The sequence below is a fragment of the Podarcis cretensis genome (assembly GCF_951804945.1).
Source record: "Podarcis cretensis genome assembly, chromosome: 7".
Taxonomy (NCBI): Eukaryota; Metazoa; Chordata; class Lepidosauria; order Squamata; family Lacertidae; genus Podarcis; species Podarcis cretensis.
Window position 1 is genome coordinate 37,520,052 of NC_137176.1, and position 22,050 is coordinate 37,542,101.

Here is a 22,050-nt window from a genome sequence, read left to right on the forward strand (position 1 = left end):
CTCTGACAGACAATGCAAGAATCACAGCTAAACAATCCCTGGCAGATGGCCATCCAACCTCTGCTTAAAAACCTGCAATGAAGGTGAGTCACTTTTTCATATTCTTATAGCCCAATACATTTACTCTTTTCACATTCCTTTCATATTCTTAGGGTTTGACATTGGCACGATCCCTAATTTCACTGCCACTCTATGGCAGTGGTCTTCAACTGGTCCAGACTTGGTCCAGAACAAAGGCCCATCTCTGAATCCCAGTGGGATCCCACTTTCACTTTTGATTTGCACTTTAGTAAAAAGGCATGAGAATGTGGTTGGACAGAAATGTGTATCTTATTAAGAAATGGGTCATTCACTTCCCCAGCCACATTGCAGTACGAAAGGATAATGATAAAATGAGCATCTCATCAGGAGAAAGTGTCCTAGTGGCTGTTTGGTTTGGTCAGCCTAAGCTGGAGTCCAACATGGTGGCAACAGTTTTAATACGATCTGCCTGCTTTGGCTTCTCAAACCACCTGTGGGTCCTCCTGACAACAGACAGCTGGGTACCGATTATGAGTTTATATACAGCTTGCGGCAGGGCAATGTTTAAAAAGGTCTTACATTTCAGGGATGAACACACCACTCATTCCTAACCGGTAAAGTCACAAGTTTGCATCTGTAAACCATTGCAATAACATTCTGAGGTATCACTAATACATAGGCAACAGAACGCAGCATATTAGAATACACAAATGACTCCAAACATACTTCAGGTTGAAACCTCTTCGCTGCTGAAATGAAGACCTCAAAGGCAAAGTAATGACGACATCACAATATACATAAATCAAGAACTGCATGTGGGTTTATTTTACACTTGAGAAAACAGTGGATTTAATTGTGTGAACCAAAAAAAAAATGTACTGTACAATATTAATGATAAAACATCAAAATGTATAATTCATAGTGCATTGCTTGCTTTATTTTTATTTATTTATTTATTTTGTCAGATAGTTCCTTTGAGTACATGCATCTGGGAAGATGCAGGTGCCAGTAAAATTTCTCTATTTAACTCAAGCTGCAGGAACTAAATTTTATTCAAAAAAAGTGTGGTTTTACATTATATACACAGAAATTGAATATAAAATGACAATATAAAAAGTTAAAAGAGAAAAGCATACAGCCAGAAGGTACAAAGGAAGTTGAACAGTTTAAAATGGTACGATATGTAACATGTACTTTTTTTTTTCCTAAGCTGATGCTGGCAATTTACAAGGAACTGAATCCAACACTTGCCCCACTTTTTTCTGTTTTGTTTTAAATGTACCAATGCAGCACACTATAGAAAGGTCAGCTTGTACCAAAGCTTACATTTGTAAATAACTATAAACTGCAGTATCTTACAGGAAAAAAAGAAAAGGGGGAAAAAGCATTTGTACATTTTTTTTTAAATAACTTGCATACTTTTTTTTGCCAGCCAAGTGGCAATTTTCAGCATCCAGAGGATTTGGGCATAGTGGCAACTTGGTTTATTATTTTTATTTTCTTAAACACGACTGTGGTTTTCTAACCCCTTGAGCACTTCATAGCTTTTCATCATCGTCAAAGAACTGCATGCTTCTTTTCTCTGCAAATCAGACTGCAATTTTCAAAAGGGCTTTTTTTTGACATTTTAACACAGTTTTGTTAATATGAAATGCCTTTTTTAAAATTAAAACACAAAATCTTCTTTTGGGAAAGGCACAACAATGCTATTACAGTCCTCAGAGGGTTAAAAAAACTGACACTACGGGGTTCTGTGACCTTTATTGTCATGGCAACTTTGTAATTTTAGGATGTCTTTTTGTTATTGTTCTTTGTGTCTTTCTTTACGGCTAAATTAACGTCTCTCAATAGTGTCTCCCACTATATTCTACAAAAGATAGCTTAACATCAAGGACAGATGTTGAAAATAAAGGTCAGACTTTGACTCACAGAAAAAGAAAAGAAAGGTTTAAAAAAAACATGCACAGATCAGACAAAGAGCATATAAATATAACTACAAAATGTATGTAAGAAAAACCAAGGTCCAGATAGGCAGTTCAGCAACAAAAGTAAGACTGATTTCAGAGGCTCAGATCAGGCCTAGTGCAGTACTATGAAGAAGTTTAGTGCAATGTTCCTGTGGTCACTTGCATACCTGGCTGCTTACCTGGACGCTAATGTTTTTCTAACTCAGTTACATAGATCAGATGGTCCTCAGGGGACTTGCCATGTGTTTTACTAAGGTGCAGTTTCACTGCATGCTTGCTTGCAAAAGTTCGGTTACAGAGCTTACACTGGAATGTGGAGCCTGAGTCCTCCTCAGCAATTCCAAGTGAGCCTAAAGTCTTATTTGTGAGGACTTTTGAAACATTCTGCTGTTCTTGAATCTGATTTAGTGGCAATTTGGACAGGTCCTTCAAACTGAACCCTAAATGTGTCTCCAAGTGACTTATGTACGTAGAAGCAGTTCTGAACTGAGAGGCACAATCATTGCAAAAGAAAACAGGGTGACCTGTGTCCAAATTCTTTAAAAACTTAGTTCCACCTGTCCTCCTTAACTGATACTTCACATTGGCCAGCCAGTGGCTAATTGTGGTCATGGAAAGACCAGTAAACTTAGAGATATGTACCCGCTCCTGTGGGCCTAGGTCCGACATAATGTACTTGCCTTCAGGAGTCTCCCTCAAGCTAGAAGCAAACTGGGCTTGAAGGATTAGAAGATGCTGAGGGTTCCAGTTGGACTGCCTACCTTTCCTCTTGTGTACTGGTGACAGTTCGTCCAGCGTCTCCTCAAAGCTACTCCCATCCGCGTCAGATTTCTCTGACACGGAAGACGGTGTCGAAGACTTGGGGGTCAAGCGCCCTGTGAGGTTCTTTACCATGTCGGAAATATCCATCAGGGCACTTTCCCTCAGAGGAGATGAGACCGAATCAGTCACGCTGGAAACCAGGGGCTTGTTTTTGGACTTCGTTAAATCAATAGGCTGATCGCTGTTCTCGTAATAATACCGGTCGATAGCATCAGCTTGCTTGGCCGGATTCGTCGAGTAAATGGGTTTGTCCAGCATACTGTTGCTAATTTTATATAACATGGCCAAAGGGTCCAAAGAAGGACTTACAGGGTTGGAAACTTTGCCTAAATGGGTATTCATGATGGATTGTAAAGCACTCAGTGGATTGATGAATGATGGCTCAGCTGAATGGTCTGTGATGATGCCCAAGTTATTACAGCCGTTTGTGACTTTTGCTTTAGGTAGCTCGGTACCGTTAAGTGCATGAGGATCTGCTGGACTGTCCTTCTTGACCTTCTGCACTTCTGTTTCAGGGCCCTTTTTTTGCTGCTGCTGCTGTTGCTGCTGCTGCTGCTGCTTGGTTTCCTCTGATTTTGGAAAGTCTTTGTTCTCCTTAGCAGCAGGTGACAATGGCTTGACTGGAGAACATTTCTCTTTCTCTGCAGGCTTTTCTTCTTTTTTTATATTGATTTTGCCCGTGACCTTCTCCACTAGCTCCTCCATTGCAGAGACATTGCTTTTGTGAGGTGGTGGCGTCAGGTTCCCCGGCGAATGGATCAGTGCACTGTGTTCCGAAGACAAGGATTTTACGCTGCTGGCGTACGATGGCTGCATCTGAACACTCTGCACAGCTGGCTGAATGGGCTTAACAGTTCCCGGAAGCTGGTAAGCTGCATGAATGCTTGGATAGCCTCCCCACGAAGGTGCACCATTCTGAGCCTTGCTTATAGCTGTTGTCACTGTATTTTCCAGGGATTTTAATATATCTATCCCACCTTTAGGGCTTTCATCTAGATCTTCCTCTCTGAGGTACTGATACACAGCCGTTGGCTCAAATTTTTCCGCAGAGTCCTCATTCTCTTCTTTAATCTTTTTGTCTGTTTCACTAACGATCACCTTTTCCTTTTCCATGTCCTTCTTCTCCTCAGAAGTTGTAGATTCGGCCGGAGAATCGGGCTGCTTTTTAATATTTGCAGCTGGTAATCTGGTGTGTGTGGTGGGAGGCAAAGGTATGGACTGGATCTTTTCTTCTACCACAGGATCCAATACTAGCTGTTTCCCCTTTTTGGAAGCAGAATTAGTTACTTTCAAAAAATGTCCCGTGACCATCATGTGAGCAGTCAGCTGCTGCAAAGTGTCGTGAGAACTGCCGCACTCCATGCATTTTAGGATCTGGGCTTTGCGGGCCTCAAACTGCCAAGTGTAGCTAGCACCATTTTGATAGCCATAGCGGTTGTTTGGAGTCACGTAGGGGTTGGCAGTTTTCTGGTCCTTCCCTGCCTCGCTAAGTGTGCTCTCCGAAGTGATGGCCGTCGGCTCAGGTGAGCAAGGTGAAGCTAAGTCTTGAAGTGCTCGCTTTTTGGTAGAAGGCACCAGTTTGGTGATGGCTGGTACTGGTTCCTTCAGAGGCACTTTCTGGTAATGCTTTGTTTTGATCATGTGGACACTCAAGTCTTGCAAAGATTCAAACGAATGGCCGCAGTACATGCACTTGAGCACTTTCTGGGCGTCCTCCTTGCCTTCCATTTCCATAAGTGATCGCTTTCTGGGCTTTGACCACCGTTTGGTCTTTTCAGCTTCTTTATCTCGGTTGTCATCCCGATAATGTCCAGTTTCATTCATGTGCACTGTTAGCTCCACTAGTGTGTCATATGCTGCACTGCAGTCTTTGCACCGGAACTTACTGGCACCAGTGAACACAGAACCATACAGTTTATTGTTTTGCCGGTAAAGCTGCACTGTGCTGAATAGACTAGGTTCTGGGAGAAGTCCATATGAGGTCTGCTGCAGAGTTTTGGCTAATGCCGCTTGATGCCAGTCATAACCTGAGCCACCACTGTTATTGTTACTGTTACTAGTACTACTGATACTTGTAGTGATACTAGTGTTGGTACTGGTACTGGTACTGGTACTAGTACTAGTATTGGTACTTGGGGTAGTGATAGTAGAGTTGCTATTAGTGGTATTTTCCTTCTGGCTGTTTTCATTACTCTTTGATTTTTTTAAATCCAAAGCTAAACTAGACCAGCAAGACTCCGATAGTAAATTTGCATAGACAGCTTTTATTTGTGCCAAGCTGTCCTGTGGATAGGAAGCATTGTCCAAGCATTGGTGATCTTCTCTCTCTTCTTTGGAGGAAGTGCTTTTGAAATGAGCCAGCTGGTCACTGTTTTCGCTGAATGGCGACCCATAACCTGCGTCCTGATTCGTTGCTGTGCTGACTGGAGAGTTCTGGTAACTTTGAGCCTCTTTGATCTCCGTTTCATCATTGCACATGTAGTCAGTTTCCTGGATGTCCAGAGGTAGTCCGTCATCCTCCACGCTGTCTTCATCAATCTCTGCTGCTTTCAGTTCTTCCTCAGGAACATAAGCTAGAAAAATACATAAGAAAATAAAAATTCATTACAGAACGTACACATTTCGTTTCATTCCCACCACTGTTTCTACTACAGTGAGACTGAGGCTTACATTTTAGATCACATATCCCTATTTCCCAGCTTTATGAAGATACACATCCTGTCAATTTAAGCATGGCATTCGGCATTTTCAGTTGCAATTAAAAATATACCATGACATTTCAGCAGGATTTATGTTTAACTAACAGAATAACCTGGTATGAATAAAGCTAAGAATTCATTCTTCAGCCACTTTTTCTGAATTGCAACACTTATTTTGCTACTGCAACTAATTGGGATTTTCTGGAATAAATTAGGTAAAAGGTTGTGTTTATTTTTTTATTTATTCATTTATTACATTTCTAAGTCTCATTTTATTTGTGCAACAACTAAGGTCATCTGGTGAGTTTCAAAGGTAAGTAGGAATTTAAACTCAAATCTCCATCATCCAAGTCCAGCACTCGACACTACATACTACTTGAAGCACTCAACATGAGCAAAGAAGCATTTATAAAGTTATATGGTAATGAAGAAGGGCAGATGTAAAACAAATTTATCATCAATTATGAATTATTATTAAGAAGCATGTACTAGTTACTTATAAAAAAGGTAAAGGTACCCCTGCCCGTACGGGCCAGTCGTGTCCGACTCTAGGGTTGTGCGCCCATCTCACTTAAGAGGCCGAGGGCCAGCGCTGTCTGGAGACACTTCTGGGTCACGTGGCCAGCGTGACGAAGCTGCTCTGGCGAGCCAGCACCAGCGCAGCACACGGAAACGCCGTTTACCTTCCCGCTATAAAGCGGTACCTATTTATCTACTTGCACTTAGGGGTGCTTTCGAACTGCTAGGTGGGCAGCAGCTGGGACCAAAAGACGGGAGCTCACCCCGCCGCGGGGATTCGAATCGCCGACCATACGATCGGCAAGTCCTAGGCACTGAGGTTTTACCCACAGCGCCTCCCGCGTCCCTTTACTGTTACTTATATTAGTCCATTAATGCGAACAATGATTTGAAATGTTTATATTTTTTTCCTTCCAAACAACCTTGTGAGTGGTGTTATGAAATAGCCCTAATTTTGATTAATTTTGATAAAGGAAGGCTAAGTTTAGAAAGGGAGTCTCCATTCCAGTCTTAGAAATGGAAGACACAGGAGAAACCTCTTTCATTTCCAAGGGCCAGGGATAGCACCTTCTATGAAATGCTCTTATCTGGCACAAAATCATCAACCCTCTGATATACCTGTTGTCTCCAACCCTGACCTCCTGGGCCTTCCCTGGATATTGCTTATTAAATTGGCAAATCATAACCCCAAGGTTCTGCTGTGAAGACCTGGCTGGCAGCTAATGTCTTCAGTTGCATGTTTATTTCTAACCTTTTGTTTGTTTTGCTAAGCTGGGAAGAAACAAGATCGTCTGCAAGTTTACTTCCAGGCTATCACCACTTCAGAATGTGTCACACCCATTCTTACTCAGCCAGACAAGATTTTAGACTTTGTTTTATTTTAATCATTAAACCCCAACTTGAGCACAAAACCTGAAGCTTTGGGCTCCAGAAGCTGGGAATCTTTCATACACAAAGAGTCATCACCTTACTTCACAAAAGCAATCCTGTGAAACTTTTATCCTCCTTCTATATCTCCCTTTCTGTTTTAGAAAATACCCCTATACATCCAGTGCCTTGATCTCAAGTTACACAGATGATCAAGAAGTCCCAGTACCACTCATTTCAAAGATCTTTGTTCCAGAATTTTCCTAATTGGCTTAGAGCCTGATCCATCTTCTTCCAGTTCCACCTTTCCTTTCCCACCCATGAAGCAAGTCTCAGCATCCCATTGCTCTTGACAAACCTTTTCTTCCCTTCTTCCCAGCCAATCATCTCTCATTGCCACTTTCTCTCCTGGATTCCCAACTTCAAAGCATCCCAAAACATTGGGTTCTTACATGTAAAGCACACAATGGTACCTCTACTATTGTTATTTTACAGATGGCTCAGAGACATTAACATGAATAATCACATTTATTCCAGTAGTCCCACTGAGCTTTATAGGAGTTGCTTCCTGTTAAGTTTGTATAAGCAGCCTTAGAGCAATCTATGGCTGAAGATAAATTTGAACTTGCGTATCAGAGTTCCAAGATGGATAGTCCAATAGAGCACCTTGGCAGTAATGGCAACTGAGCAAGAATATACACTTGGATTTGAAAGTAAGGTAAGAACAATTTGTCACTGGGCAAAATCTGCTTTCCTCTACCCATTACTGAAAGGCTGAAATGTAAACGATGGTACAAATCGACAGGGGATTCTTTTTATTAGCGTTGCTGTTATCACAACATTAATTTAAGAAGCATTAAGATTTATGCATCTGAAATGATGCATGGTCGGATATAAATATCATTAAACATACCCCCACCAACCCAGTGACATCATTCATAGTGCAAAATTAGAGAATAGTTCATTTTTTAAAATGTTGAAACAGCTGTCAAAAAAGAGAAATACAAAAGGAACAATCCCAAATATGGGGAGCCAATATAATTAATATAATATAATATAATAAATATAATATAATATAGTTGAACCAGTGTGAAGTCTGCTAGATCAAAACACCATTCAAGAGTGGGCTACTGCCAACTTAGTCAATCTAAGCCTGGCAGAGGGAAAACATGCCTTATAAACAGAATTTGATTTACAGCACCCTTTTTGCCAACATATGTTACGCCAGATTACCAGGTTATGTGACGAGGATGATCCAGTGTGTGCTTAGTCCTGCCCCTCTCCCTCGGAACACTCATTTTTTCAGGGCATATGTTCCACAAATCTTGGCTTAGCTACAGTTGAGCCAGAATGAAGGCACTGTGACGAATCCTAACTTGCGCATTCTGGCAGATCTAGGGTTAGTATTGCACCCTATGGCAGTGCTTTGCTACTGAAGGCTCTATTCTATAGACTTAAAATATTTAGAATAAAAGGGAGGGGGGAAATGAAAAAGTTTTAAACCTTAACAGATCAAAGAAATTTCAGTAGGAAAAAGCTGGAGCAACTGGAAAATTATCGGTGTGATTTAGTTGACTTAAGGGAGCAATTCTATACACAAGAAGCTGGTGTCTTGAGGTACACTACCCTTTTTGCCAGCTTAATTTATATCAGGTTGCCAGGTCATGTGACCAACCTGAATGGGTTTTGGATCCAGCCTAAGTGCCCCCACCCCACCCCGCCCAGTCCCACCCCCACCATGCCCCCTTTTCAGGGCTTTCTCCAGTTTAAGATCTGCCAGGCTTGACTCAGTCAGCCGAGTCCTGCCTGAGCTGGTATGGGGGACATATACTGGGTTATTTCTGGCTAACATGAAGGTGAGGAAGTTAGGCCAGCATAATCTGGCTGCATGAGGACCTTCCTGGCTGAGCCAGAGATCTGCTGGATCCTAACCCACTCATCCCAGCAGATCCTCCTACAGGATTGCTCCTTAAGCCTGCTGATGACTGTTTTTGGACAATATAAAAAACAAGGGTTAATCTTGACAGCGATGGGCCACAGCCAACTTCGGGCTCAAATGCTCCCTTCTCTCCCCTCTTTCTCCAGCAGTGTTGCAAGGAGGCAATTGGAAGATTTTGCTTCCTTTTTATGACCAGACTTGTCTTTTACCAAAAGGGCCCAAACCTGAGAAACTACAGCTATATTAATTTTAGCTATGACTCATTGTTTGAAATTTGTTTATTTCAAATGAGTTAGGAAACTGCTTTTTTCCGGAAAACCAAAGTTAGTATCAACCACAGTTTAGGGTTCACATGCAATGCTTGACTGAAGTTAATCAAAAGCGAAAGCTTCCAATTTCCTCCTTTCAAAAGCCTGTCGATCATTCCTGTCATGCTAAATCATGGCTTACTGTGATGCCCAAACTACTACGATAACATGTGCAAGTGCCAAACAGTTTTTACATGGATTCTTCTTAATGGAGTTCCCATGAAAAGCACCAAGCTAGTTTAAACAGTGTGGCTACTCACCAGGGTAAGTTTAACTGCAATATAGCTGAACAGGAAAAAAAAGGATCAGACATTATATTCTTAACATAGGCACAGAGGATGTAGGTGGATATTACAACTTCTCTGGGTATCCAGATCCTTGAAATTTTAATGGATTTAGTTCTTGGTAAACTTAGTGGGTCAGTTTCCCACAGATAAAATGCTATGTGTCTTCAGTTGCTGAAAGCAACTGAAATGCATTGTCAAATTTAACAATAACAAAAAAGGGATAGATATTGAAGGGACTTCATTATTGACTTACTGTGACAAGTTCCTCAGGGTAATCCTGCAGTGTTGACTTTGAATATTACATACCATTTTCTACACCTGAAGTATAAGCCCCAAGGTGCATTTAAATTATAAAGAGCTGGTGAAACCAAAGGTGACACCTTGCTACAGATTTTTGGCTCATACTAATGGTCTGCAGCACTTTAGCCTTTTGCTAAATCAGGTATGGGAAACCTGTGGCCTTCCATGTGTTGTTGGGCTCCAAGTCCCATCATCCTTGACCACTGGCCATGCTGCCTAGGGATGATGGGAGTTGGAGTCCAGCAACACCTGGAATGCCATAGGTTCTCCATCTCTGTGTTAAACTATGACACAGATATCACACAACAATTCTGGCAAGAGCAGTTGGCAGCGAAAACTAAAGTAAAATGAGAGATGAATACTTAAAGCTGACAAATATAAAGCATGCAACGGAATATCCAGCTTGATTATTGGCTTACAGTAAACATCAAACTTTGCTATTGTGATGCCACCTGGTGAAACGATATAATCTTACCAAATTACGTGTTTATCAGAATCAAACTATTTTTTAAACTAGCAAATGTGATATTCATGAGCAGATGGCCATTAGATCAAAATACATCTATTCTAAGGGCCCAATTCACAGAAGTGGCAGGCATGCACCCTAAGTGATAAACATAGATTTTTGCACTGTAGTAGAAATAATTTGTACGCCATGTCAGCTCCACTCTACTAGAAACCATAATTTGCTAGAAAAACCATGTCATATGTACTAATAGGTGAGTGTGTATATGTGTGTGTGTCAATGAGCTTAAGGATACAAGAAATGTTTTTCTTATACGTATTGTTCACAGAACATGGAAAAATATTTGAAATGAATGTTTGCACACAAAATGTATTTATGTATTAGGCATGTTGTGCATGCAGTGGCTCTGTTCCAAGCGAGAACCCAAGGAGCACCTGGAGCTCCACATTTACAGCTCTTTCAACATCCTGAGGAAAAGGGGCGTAGAAGCAATTGAATAGCGTCTCTTGCTCCCCCAATTCTAATTCTAATCTTTAGTGCACGTCCCCAGCTGCTAGATGAGAAATGGGTCTCAAGTATGTAGCACCTATTTGCCCACACAGTTCCCATCCAGCTAAAGAACCACATGGGAAGCTTTCTTTTCCATAAGCAGACCATCCTTAGCTTAATTGGGATGATCAGGAGCAACTCAGGAAAAGAGAAAGCAGCAAAACAGGATATAGTGAAAGGTGGGGTGGGAAAAAATTCCTGACTAATGCTGGGTGGGCTTTTCCCCACGAGATAATTCTAATTGCTTACTTTGCAGATTTCTTATTTTTAAAAGCATTGGGTTTTCCCCCATAAGGAATCTTCTTTAAAAAAAAAAATCTTGGAAACATATGCTAAGATGCAAGATATTCCCCTAGGTCTCATAATTCAACAGCATTCAACATTTCGAAAATCTGTGTGCCAAAAAAAGGAGGCCTGCTTATTCCCTTTCACCTACCAGCACAGTCCAGTACTTTTCTCTGTTACTAAGATCCATTAGACCTCCCTCTCCTCCCACCAGACCTCATTTTATTTTACTAAAAGGGACCATTTTAAAAGAATGTGGTTTCTAGTAAACCACTGCTAATAACTGAAAAAGACGTTTGAAGAGAATAATACTGAATCTTATCAGGGCTAAGGAGATCCAGGAAAATAAACAAAACTTAATCCAAGTCTTTTCTGCAGGAAAGTGCAAGAAAAAGCCAGGGGTTATCTTTCTAGGTGGGATATAAGCTTAGATTGATATTGCCATTTGTTACTCTTAATGGTGTGTGGGTGTGGGTGTGGGTGTGTACACAAAGATTCTCTTTCCCTCTCTCTGTCTCACACACACACCTATGGATAAAAGCCTATAAATTCAGTATTACAATATTTTACTTAAAGGTAGACACATGAGTAAGTTTATCCTGCCATTTACCTTGCTCTGCATTATCCTCTTTCATAGTTGTTGAGACTTACGGTAAAAGCCATCATGGCATTTCATTCCAGCAGTGGCACACCACGTTTGCTTCGGAACACAATAGGAAATCAGCTTGCTACAGTTACTAGCCATTTAAAGGTTGCACCAAAATCAGTCCAACAGAAGAAACACCTTCTTATCCCTAAAATATCATTGTACAAACTGGTGCTGCTTTAACACAGAGGTCCATCTGCCAGTGCTTTTGCCAAGAGACATAAGGTATATTTACACTCTGTCCTCTTACACCCTGTGTACTACAACGTCTGCACAGAAGAACATGGAATCAGGATCACAGTCACCCTAAGTGAGCTATTTAGGAAGTATGATGCACACAAGGTTCCCTTATCCTCAAGGCTGCTCTCTCCATTAAAGTAAATATATACACACAGAAGTTTTGCGCATATGAGGCTTTGCATCAGCCCATGTGTGCTTTTCCGTGGACTAGCATAGTAATGCTGAATTTTATTTTTAAAGGATTTAGAAATGCATTGTTTTTAACATTCGTGCTGCAAAAATTGCTTGTGATTTTTAAAATGTTCTAAATTTCACACAGTACGGGGAAATGCATAAATTTCTAACTTTGCAACAACATACACAGCTAAGCATACTGTATCAAGACCTTGTTACTGGATTTAAATAACAGAGAAGTTGCAACTGCTACCTAAAATAAATATGGCTGCAAACCTAAATACACACACTGAAGACAGCAAGACTTACTTCTGAGTAAACATGCATAGAATTGCACCATTTGCATTACAAACTGCTACACAATAATATAATCTTGTGATATTTCAATAATACATATTGCAAAGTTAAAGCACAATCTACAGCTCACTAGAAGTCTCTGAAAAAAAATTCACATAATTTATATGCTGGTCATTGTTTTGTCAATAGGTATTTACATATCCTATAACCCTTCTTGGAATCAACACCAAACACTGCTTCCACACAGGCTGTACATATCTAGTTAATAATTACAGGCTGTACATATCTAGTTAATAATTACTCCGTAACACATATATTTTTGCTTACTCATTATTTGTGGTTGTGAACTGTACTATTGGTTGCAAGTCATGCATTTTTGCTGGGTGTAAAGATTTTCTTCTCTTATTTATACAACGTGACCTAGCCACAAACGAAGGGGAAAAGAAATCTCCATTAAAAGTTTGCTGTTCACCCACAGGTGGGAAAGACAAGCACTGAGCTTGAAATTCTGCTTTTTACTTACTTTGGTTTGTGGTGCCTATAAAATGAGAGAACATTATATATTTTTATTCATGTTACTTTGCTTGTTCTATAAAAGCTTATTATAAACTGCTGCTTATAGCACACAAAAATAATAATAATTACAAACCGTTTTTATATTGTCTACTGTTATTGGACAAAATTAGCTTGCTTCGATGCTTACAATATGAGAGTGCCATACAGGGGAGCACAAAGCAATTCAGAACACACTTACTGCGTTGATTTTCAACGTTTAAAAAATATTCCTTATGTCAACTGAATTTACACAGCTATGCTACACTATACACATACACAGATGTGCATTTGTTAATATTATAATTCATCATGATTTAAATTATAGAATTGCCTTGGGGGGGACATTTCATTGAAATATTCCTGTTGTTGTAGGATAAATACTTAGGATTCAGAAATAATGTTTATAGTGAAAATGTTAACACAAATAATATACACTATTTCACAAGGTCAGCGTCTTTTTTTTACGCCTATAAAGTTGCTGCTAACAGAGAATACACCGGGAAATAGACAGTGATGTTTTAAAAAAGCTGTTTATTCAAATTAAAAGCTTTGAAATTTTGTCCTGCAATTGTTTGCAGTCAAATGTTGCAATATTCTACATCAAGAAAAGAGAAAGGCTTGCATTTAATTGCTACTATATGAAACTGTCAGGGAGGTCAGCTAATTATTTAATGCTGTGATAAAACATTTCCCACTGAATTTCTTCCTTTGGCTCCTGTGTCAGCACAGGTATTTTAAAAGTGTGATGCAGGGTTACATTTGTGGCCTGTAATAACAGAGAAATATTTAAACCAAGCACTCTATTCTGATTTCTAGATGCCTAAAAATATACTTGCAACAACCTATATTACAGTGTACAATGCAAGCAAGACTCTCTTGTCTCTTTTTCTGTCTCTCTCTGTAATTTTGCAGGAGGGAAATCCTACAAATTACAGCTATAGGAAGACCGAGAGTATCTGTTTTCCTGTTTTCTATTATTACATCTTGTTAAAAATCTGTGCCCATATGATATGCCTTCTGGATGCCAATGTCTCCCCATAGATATGCTGTCATCTTTGTACAGCATTAAAATTTGTGTATTCTAATGTAAGTCGACACAAGGTGCTATATATTGTATGTGTTAGTGGTATAGCACATTGTGTTTGCTTCAGTGAGAAGGTGTACACTGTAAATAACCCAGACCATGTCTGAAAAGCCAAAAGCAAATTGGATAGGATAATGATAATGTATTGTGGGGGTGGGCAATTGTATAATATTATTTATTGAATACAGTGATACTGTTTCTTAGTCACAGTTCCGTTTAAATTGTTCTATTATTTTCTGCATACATTTATTCTATTCTGCTATACAAAACACACATTCCCCACAATCGTTATTTTAAAGGGGGCAAAAGATTACCATTATAGCAGCCACAACCACTAAAATCTGTAAGAATTAGTGCCATTGAGTTCAACAAGAAATTGATTCCACACACTTTTTAATTATTACTCAATTAAACTTCATGCAATTTCAGTGGTGCCAAATAATTATTTATTGAGGGCAAAATGTTTAAAACTTAATTTCAATATTGTAACTGAGCATATGTTTGTTTGTGTGTACTTCTGTTTCATAATCATAGCAACCCTGGTCACAAACAAGCTAAGCACTGTAGTTTTCAATGTAACATATTCAAATGAGAAATTTAGGGTGCAATCCTATGGCAGGGTCTGCTGGGATGTGCAACTTAGGATCTCTGGCTCGGCCGGCATTAAGTCTCCAACCCTAGCTCTGCTGAAGGTACTCCAGTGTAGCTTCTCATCCCAGCACAACCAGCTCAGTGAAAGCTAGAGCACTGGGGCAGGGCATAGTGGGAGGGAGACCACAGAGGTTAGGGTTTAAGCCCCTTCCGCTCAGTCACATTACCTGGCAAGCCAGTATAGAACGCTATTCTAAAGGCTCACTTTCCCTCTGCCAGACTTGGGCACAGGAACAGTCCTGCAGCTAAACAGGGTTTGAATCCGGTATAACTTTACATTAGCATGCTTTAAGCCAGCTTCTTGTGCATAGGATGGTTCCCTTAATTCTGGTTGGAAACTGAAAACAGACACAATATGTCATGTGCCCTGCATGTCCCTCTAGTCTCATTCATTTTAATATGCCTTGGTAGAGTGTTTCTACATATAGGAAATGTGTAAAATCCTTCAGTTGTAACTGATCCTTTTCTTACTCTACACATGCCAAGCAAGTTAAGAACATGCTTAAATAATAATACGTATCAGCATGCTTATGCATATCTATATATTTTTGTAAAACAGGAAAACCCATTCATGCAGAATCTAAAACAAACTTTAAAGCAGATTTGCATTTTAGTTAACTCAACTACAGTGACCTTGAGGTTAATAAACTGGCTTAAGCCCAATTTTTTTCAACTTCAAGTGCTTTGTGCTTCATGGTCTACCTCAAACTATGAACTGATAAATTTTGTGGATTCAGGAAAAGAATATTTCAAAGCAGTTTCTGGAATAATATCCAGTTAGAAATTCCCAACAACGAAAAGTATGAAGCAGAAAGTAAATAAAATGGTAAAGACTCTCCTCCCTGAAAGAGAGGGGAGTGGTTGTGGGCGGGAGCCTGAACACCGCCCCTAGCAGGGGGCGTAGCCCCCTGCCTCCAGCTCACCTGGCTGGCGCTCACGCCCCCCCCAGTGGCCGTCCAACCAGGTGCTGTGGGGGGGCGTGTCCAGCAGCCTTGATGCTGCAGCGTCGGCCTCTCCCTGGCCTCATTTCTCGTCGTCGTCCTGTGCGAGTCAGGAGTCATCGTAGGGAAGAGCTCAGCCACGAGGTTTGGAGTCGGGGGGGGGGGTGTTTGTGTGTGTGGAGGCTGTCTGGTTCCTGGCTTGCCTTTTTAAATTTAGGAGGTTTGCGTGTGCTCATTGCTTTACTGCTTTTAAAAACCTACGCACCCGTTTGCCTTGCTGTCTTGCTGTGTCCTCTTTTCTGTGTAAAAACCTACCTTTAACCTTTTATTTCCCCCCACTCCTAGTGCTGGATTTGTTTGGGTGTTTTTAAGTGCGAATTACCTTTCTTAAGCTGCAGCTTATTCCTTTGCCCAGCACATGGTCACTCCACCACCAGCGAGGTCTGAGTGTGAATGCCATCTTACTATCTCCCTTGTCTCCTCACTTTCCTTCCCTGGCCTCTGCCTTGGTGGCTGTGCGTTTTATTTTAATTTTGGCCAGTGTGCATGTATGTTTTTTGCCCTCTATTGCCCTTGCCCGTCCGACTGCCTGGCTGGTCTGGGTGACTAAGTGGGTTTGCCTTTGGGTTTGCCTTACATTTTAATTTGTTGGCCAGGGTGCTTGTACGTTTTCCCCCCTCCCTTGCCCTTGACTGTTCCTCTCTAATTTTAAGTCGTGTGTGTGTGTGCTGGCAACGTGTGTTTGTGCCTGCCGTTTGTTGATTTATTACTCTTTTAGTGTGGGTTTGATTTACCCTGCCATTCATTGGTACCACTTAAATCGGGAGCCCCCTCTGAAATTTTAAATGATGCTGGGGCTTAGTATAGACTGTGCTTTTAAACCTCACCCCTCTTCTTCCATGTTGCCCGTTTTCAACTTGCTCTTCTTACAAACGTGCTTCTTCTTGGTGCGTCTTTTGCCTGACAGTTTGTCCCCCTCAGCTGTTTGAAGTTCCCCCTCCAGCTGCTCCTCCTCCTCACCGGCTGACGAGGTGCCCAATTCTGGAAGCTGGACCCAGGGCTGCTTATTCTGCGAAGGACTAGAAGAACTGGACACCACAGGGTTATTGACACAGGCCGGCGGCCTCCTCGCAGACGACCCAATGCAGTTCTGAGGACCAGATGATGCCGAGTGAGCCCGAGACCTAGTTTGCACTGCTGCAGTTACTGTCCAAGAGCATATCAGGGGTAGCACGTTTGTAAGAAGAGCAAGTTGAAAACGGGCAACACGGAAGAAGAGTCAGAACAGCCTATGTGCCTTATGGGGGGCCGCCACCGTTAGCTATGATAAAAGTTCTGAAGGAAGGCTTCCAGGATCCCGCTAGCACGCTGGGATCAATTTGAAAAGGGCATCTGGTCGGTGGCGGTCATCCCGTATGTTGAGAAGAAACCATTAGATTCTCATCGCATGGGTAAGCCGGACTTAAGAAGGGAGCCAAAGTGCAAGGTGTGTTGGAAATTCAATAAGGGGTCATGCCAAGGCAGTCTGGTACGTATCCGCACGAATGCGAGAGGTGTGCAGGGGTACACCCAGCTGCAGCATGTTACAAAGAGAAGCAGCCCTTTCAGGGAGGTCGGGGGTTCCACCATTCTAGCTCCAGAGGAGCCCCCGCAGCAGGGAACAGACGGTAGGGACCCTCCGGGTCTAGCATTTTCACTGATCCAGCTCCCTCCTCTCCGCAACCTCTTGTCTAGCTATCCAGATGGAAGCGCAGCATCCTTTCGTTGGAAGGGTTTTGTCAGAGGGTTTCAGAATACCAGCAACCGACTCTTTAATTGCAAAGGATTTCCCCTAACCAGATGTCAGTAAGGGAAAGGCTTGAGGTTGCAGAAAAAGAAAATAGCTAAGGAAGTGGCCGCAGGGAGGGTGGCTGGTCCATTCGTACACCCCCCTATCCCAAACCTGCATACCTCGCCCCTTGGTATTGTACCCAAAAAGACCCATGGTGAGTTTAGATTAATCCACAACCTTTCTTACCCTAAGGGTCTCGCTCTCAGATGTCTCGCTTCCGGTGGCTAGCACCTGGAGCTCATGGGCTTCAGGTCAGGGATATTGGGGCTTTTGCCTAGCGTGCCACCCACCACGGATTACATTCTGCAATACCTTTCCCATCTTGACGATTTGGGACGGGACCCCAAAACTTTAAGATACACGTAGTCGCCATCAGCTTCTTTGCTAGAGCCATGTTTTCCTCTGACCTGTGCAGTGACTTCCTGATCCGCAGAGCTATTGAGGCTTGGGGCAGGCTACAACCCCCCTAGAGCCGTAAGCCAATTTCTTACGGGCTGCTATCTCAGATACGCACAAAGCTTAGGTCAATCTGCTGGGCCAAGTTCGAGGCCCGCCTCTTTTCCGCAGCATATGCGATCGCCTTCTTTGGCGCCTTGAGGGTTGGTGAAGTGGTAGCCGAGGTTAACGTAAGTGGGAGGAACTGCAGTTGACCGAAGCTAGCATGACTGTGCACATACGTCAATCCCAAACGGACCAGGCAGGTAGGGGTTCCCTCGTAAAACTTACAGCTTCAGCGCAGCAGGGCCCATGCCCGGTCAAAGACACTAGATGGTACCTTTACCTCAGACTGCCCGGTCCTGGCCCGGTCCTGGTTCACGAGGATGGGTCACCTTTGTTGAGACACCAATTCACAAGGGCACTCCGCAAAGTTATTGATGCCTGTGGTTCATCTTCCCAGGATTATGCAGCACACTCATTTAGGATTGGCGCCGCCTCAACAGCTGCACGCTTGGGCCTGCCAGTGGATAAGATTAAGGAAATGGGCCGGTGGAATCCGACGCTTATAAAGGCTACATTCGTTAGAATGCGCCCTGCTCCTTTACCTCTACTTATCCGTAATTTTCTTTTCTTTTTCTTCTCTCTCCTTTATTTTCAGCCGTTCTCAGAAGTGTCTGGATTTGTGGCCATGGTATAGTCCATTGGCCCACGTACGGTCAGTTACCTCTGGCCTCACCCCTAACCTCGGATTGCTACCTGGAGTGCGAGTTTCCTGGTTTTCGAGACGAGGCATTGCTTATGACATTGCTGAGAGGGGGAGTTGCCACATTTGGCCCTCCTGATAGCCACCTGGAGTGCAGGTTTCCTGGTTTTTGTGACGAGGCACTGCTTATGCCATTGCTGAGAGGGAGAGTTGCCACGTTTGGCCCTCCTGACAGCCACATGGAGGGCGAGTTTCCTGGTTTTCGTGACGAGGCATTGCTTATGCCATTGCTGAGAGGGAGAGTTGCCACGTTTGGCCCTCCTGACAGCCACATGGAGGGCGAGTTTCCTGGTTTTCGAGATGAGGCATTGCTTATGCCATTGCTGAGAGGGAGAGCTGCCACGTTTGGCCCTCCTGGCAGCCATCTGGAGTGCAAGTTTCCTGGTTTTCGTGACGAGGCATTGCTTATGCCATTGCTGAGAGGGAGAGTTGCCACGTTTGGCCCTCCTGGCAGCCACCTGGAGTGCAAGTTTCCTGGTTTTCGTGACGAGGCATTGCTTATGCCATTGCTGAGAGGGAGAGCTGCCACGTTTGGCCCTCCTGACAGCCACCTGGAGTGCAAGTTTCCTGGTTTTCGTGACGAGGCATTGCTTATGCCATTGCTGAGAGGGAGAGTTGCCACGTTTGGCCCTCCTGGCAGCCATCTGGAGTGCAAGTTTCCTGGTTTTCGTGACGAGGCATTGCTTATGCCATTGCTGAGAGGGAGAGTTGCCACGTTTGGCCCTCCTGGCAGCCATCTGGAGTGCAAGTTTCCTGGTTTTCATGACGAGGCATTGCTTATGCCATTGCTGAGAGGGAGAGTTGCCACGTTTGGCCCTCCTGGCAGCCATCTGGAGTGCAAGTTTCCTGGTTTTCGTGACGAGGCATTGCTTATGCCATTGCTGAGAGGGGGAGTTGCCACGTTTGGCCCTCCTGACAGCCACCTGGAGTGCGAGTTTCCTGGTTTTCGTGACGAGGCATTGCTTATGCCATTGCTGAGAGGGAGAGTTGCCACGTTTGGCCCTCCTGGCAGCCATCTGGAGTGCGAGTTTCCTGGTTTTCGTGACGAGGCATTGCTTATGCCATTGCTGAGAGGGAGAGTTGCCACGTTTGGCCCTCCTGGCAGCCATCTGGAGTGCGAGTTTCCTGGTTTTCGAGACGAGGCATTGCTTATGCCATTGTTGAGAGGGAGAGTTGCCGCGTTTGGCCCTCCTGACATCCTTATCAGCAGAAGAAGTGTGGACTTGTTGTGGCACATAAAGAGAGATTTGGATGAGGTGGCTGCCTTGTGTCCCAGAACAACGGTGTTCTGGTCCTCCTTCCTGAAGAGAATTGTGTGACGCAGTGTGCAGAACTGTATGGCCATTGAAAAATCCAGGAAACTCTTAAATCGTGCAATAGCCCGTTGGGTGCACTTTTTGTATGGCCGAGTCATTTATCATGACCGTATCCGGATCAGCGACCAAGCTTTATACCGGAATGACGGTGTCCACCTATTGGATCTGGGGAACGACAGTTGGTTAGCTAGTGTCAGCAAATGCATCTGGGATTGGTTACAGCTTTGAGGGTATTGGCGGCGAGCCTTTCGGCTCGGGTGGCGGTTAGGCATTGGAATAATGTGCTGTGGTGTGTCGAAGTGCTAGGTGTGGCCATCGCCTATGCCTTCAATGTTTAGGGGTATTCCGTTAAAGGAATCTGGCGGTCGTGTATTCTGTCCGATGCCTGCTTGGCGGGAGGCCATGGCACGACCCTCGGTGACAGCAGGGGTGAGCCTATAGTTGGATTAGCATCAACAGGTGATGAACCCCTGGTGAATAAACCCACTTGTTTCGCGATCCAATGCCTAAGCCAATACCTTTTCATTGCTGTAATCAATAAAGTTTTGGCCTTTTCTAGACCATTAACCTTATATCACGTGTCCCTGTGTCTTCTTTTCACGTCGCGGTGGTCGGGTCCTCGAACCACAACTGTTAAATATTTAGTGTACACAAAAATTGAGCATGAATCATTCTAGGGATTATAAGAAATATGAGTATGTTGCATTATGTTTACATGCATATATTATATATTTATGATTTGTTTCTGACATTTGTACCCCACTTTTCTATCAGAAGATAATCAGAACTGTAAAATAACCTGACTCAATCTCTGTACTAATATACTCCCCCCTACCTCTGTTTCCTGAATCTCTTTCACACATGCATATAAAATTACTGAAGAACAAAAGGTGATCACAAGTGAAGTGTAAGAGGCAGTTAAAAATAAAATAAAAGAATCACCATTTTTACAGAAGTAAGAAAAGGAGGCAAAATGCATGTGTTGTTTCTGTTTCAATGTAAAGCTCTGTAAGAGACCTGAAGGGTCTTCAAGACTATCAGTAGTTCTTCTGCATACTGGGCTGAATGCTAGCCCTTAAAGCAAAATGCATCTGAAAGCTTCCCATCTCTTCCTCTTCCTTCCCCTTCTCTCCTAGGCAATCCGTCTACAACCATTTTCCTTACGTATTTGGATTGTCAAAGAGAAATGCAGTTGAATCCGCCCATCCGATACCCTCCTCTGTCAAGAATATTTCATTGAAATGTTTGTTTTTATCCCTGCTGGCAACATTAGGATGGAAATATTTAACCTGTTTCCATTACTTATACAAATTACTATTACATGGTAGAACAGATGTCAGAATCACAACTGACTGCCATACATTCTTTATGTGGAGAAGAAGAAAAGTTGTTAAGAGCATGCTCTTTAACACCATGTCCTCTCTTTTACCTGATTCATTAACTTCCACCATCAACATTTAACTTCCTTTCTGTTTCCATCTTTTCTCAAGCTGCTTTCATTTGGAAGCAAAGTCTTTCAGAAATATATATGTTTGATCAAGTGTTCTAAGAGTTTGCAGGAAAGAAAAGAGTGGGGAGTGAGGTGGGGGGGGGAGAAAACCCAACATCTTGTCAAAAACGTTATTTCTCTAACAGAGATGATGAAAAAGAAGTCAGTTAAGATGCTGGTACTCAAAGATGGCTGTCACTTCAGATAGAAGATGGCACAACTCACCTAGACAGGTGACACTTTGGTCGAGCAAAGGGTTGCTGCATTATTGAGAACACCAGAGATCAGGATGACAAAGACTCAAGGCCCAGGATGCCTAGGGCACCTTAAGTAGTGAAATCAGCAGGCAGGTGGATTTCAGCCTCCATTTGCATCATCTCCAGATTTAAATAAGGGTCTCAGGCAGCAGTATTGGGAAAGACTTCTGTTTCCAACCTCAGGGAACCACTGCTCACCAGAGTAGACTATACAGGGCATGGTGGACCCAATGATCTCACGCAATATGAAGGCAGCTTAATATGTTCAACTAACTGCGAAGTATGAAACCAAAGCTTCTTGATGGCAAGGCTACTTTTTTACTCCATAGTAGTAAAAAT

General features: G+C 42.7%; 1 protein-coding gene across 6 annotated transcripts in view; it reads right to left on the bottom strand.

Moving 5' to 3' along the window:
- Positions 1–819: 819 nt before the first annotated feature.
- The window catches only part of TSHZ1 (teashirt zinc finger homeobox 1), an 85,260-nt gene continuing 64,029 nt past the window's right edge, over positions 820–22,050 (bottom strand). For all 6 annotated transcript variants that reach the window (XM_079983756.1, XM_079983754.1, XM_079983755.1 and 3 more), the window contains one exon: positions 820–5,383. In XM_079983756.1, coding sequence (XP_079839882.1) covers positions 2,175–5,288 — 3,114 coding nt within the window. In that variant the 5' untranslated portion in view covers positions 5,289–5,383 and the 3' untranslated portion in view covers positions 820–2,174. The remainder of the gene's footprint in view (positions 5,384–22,050) is intronic.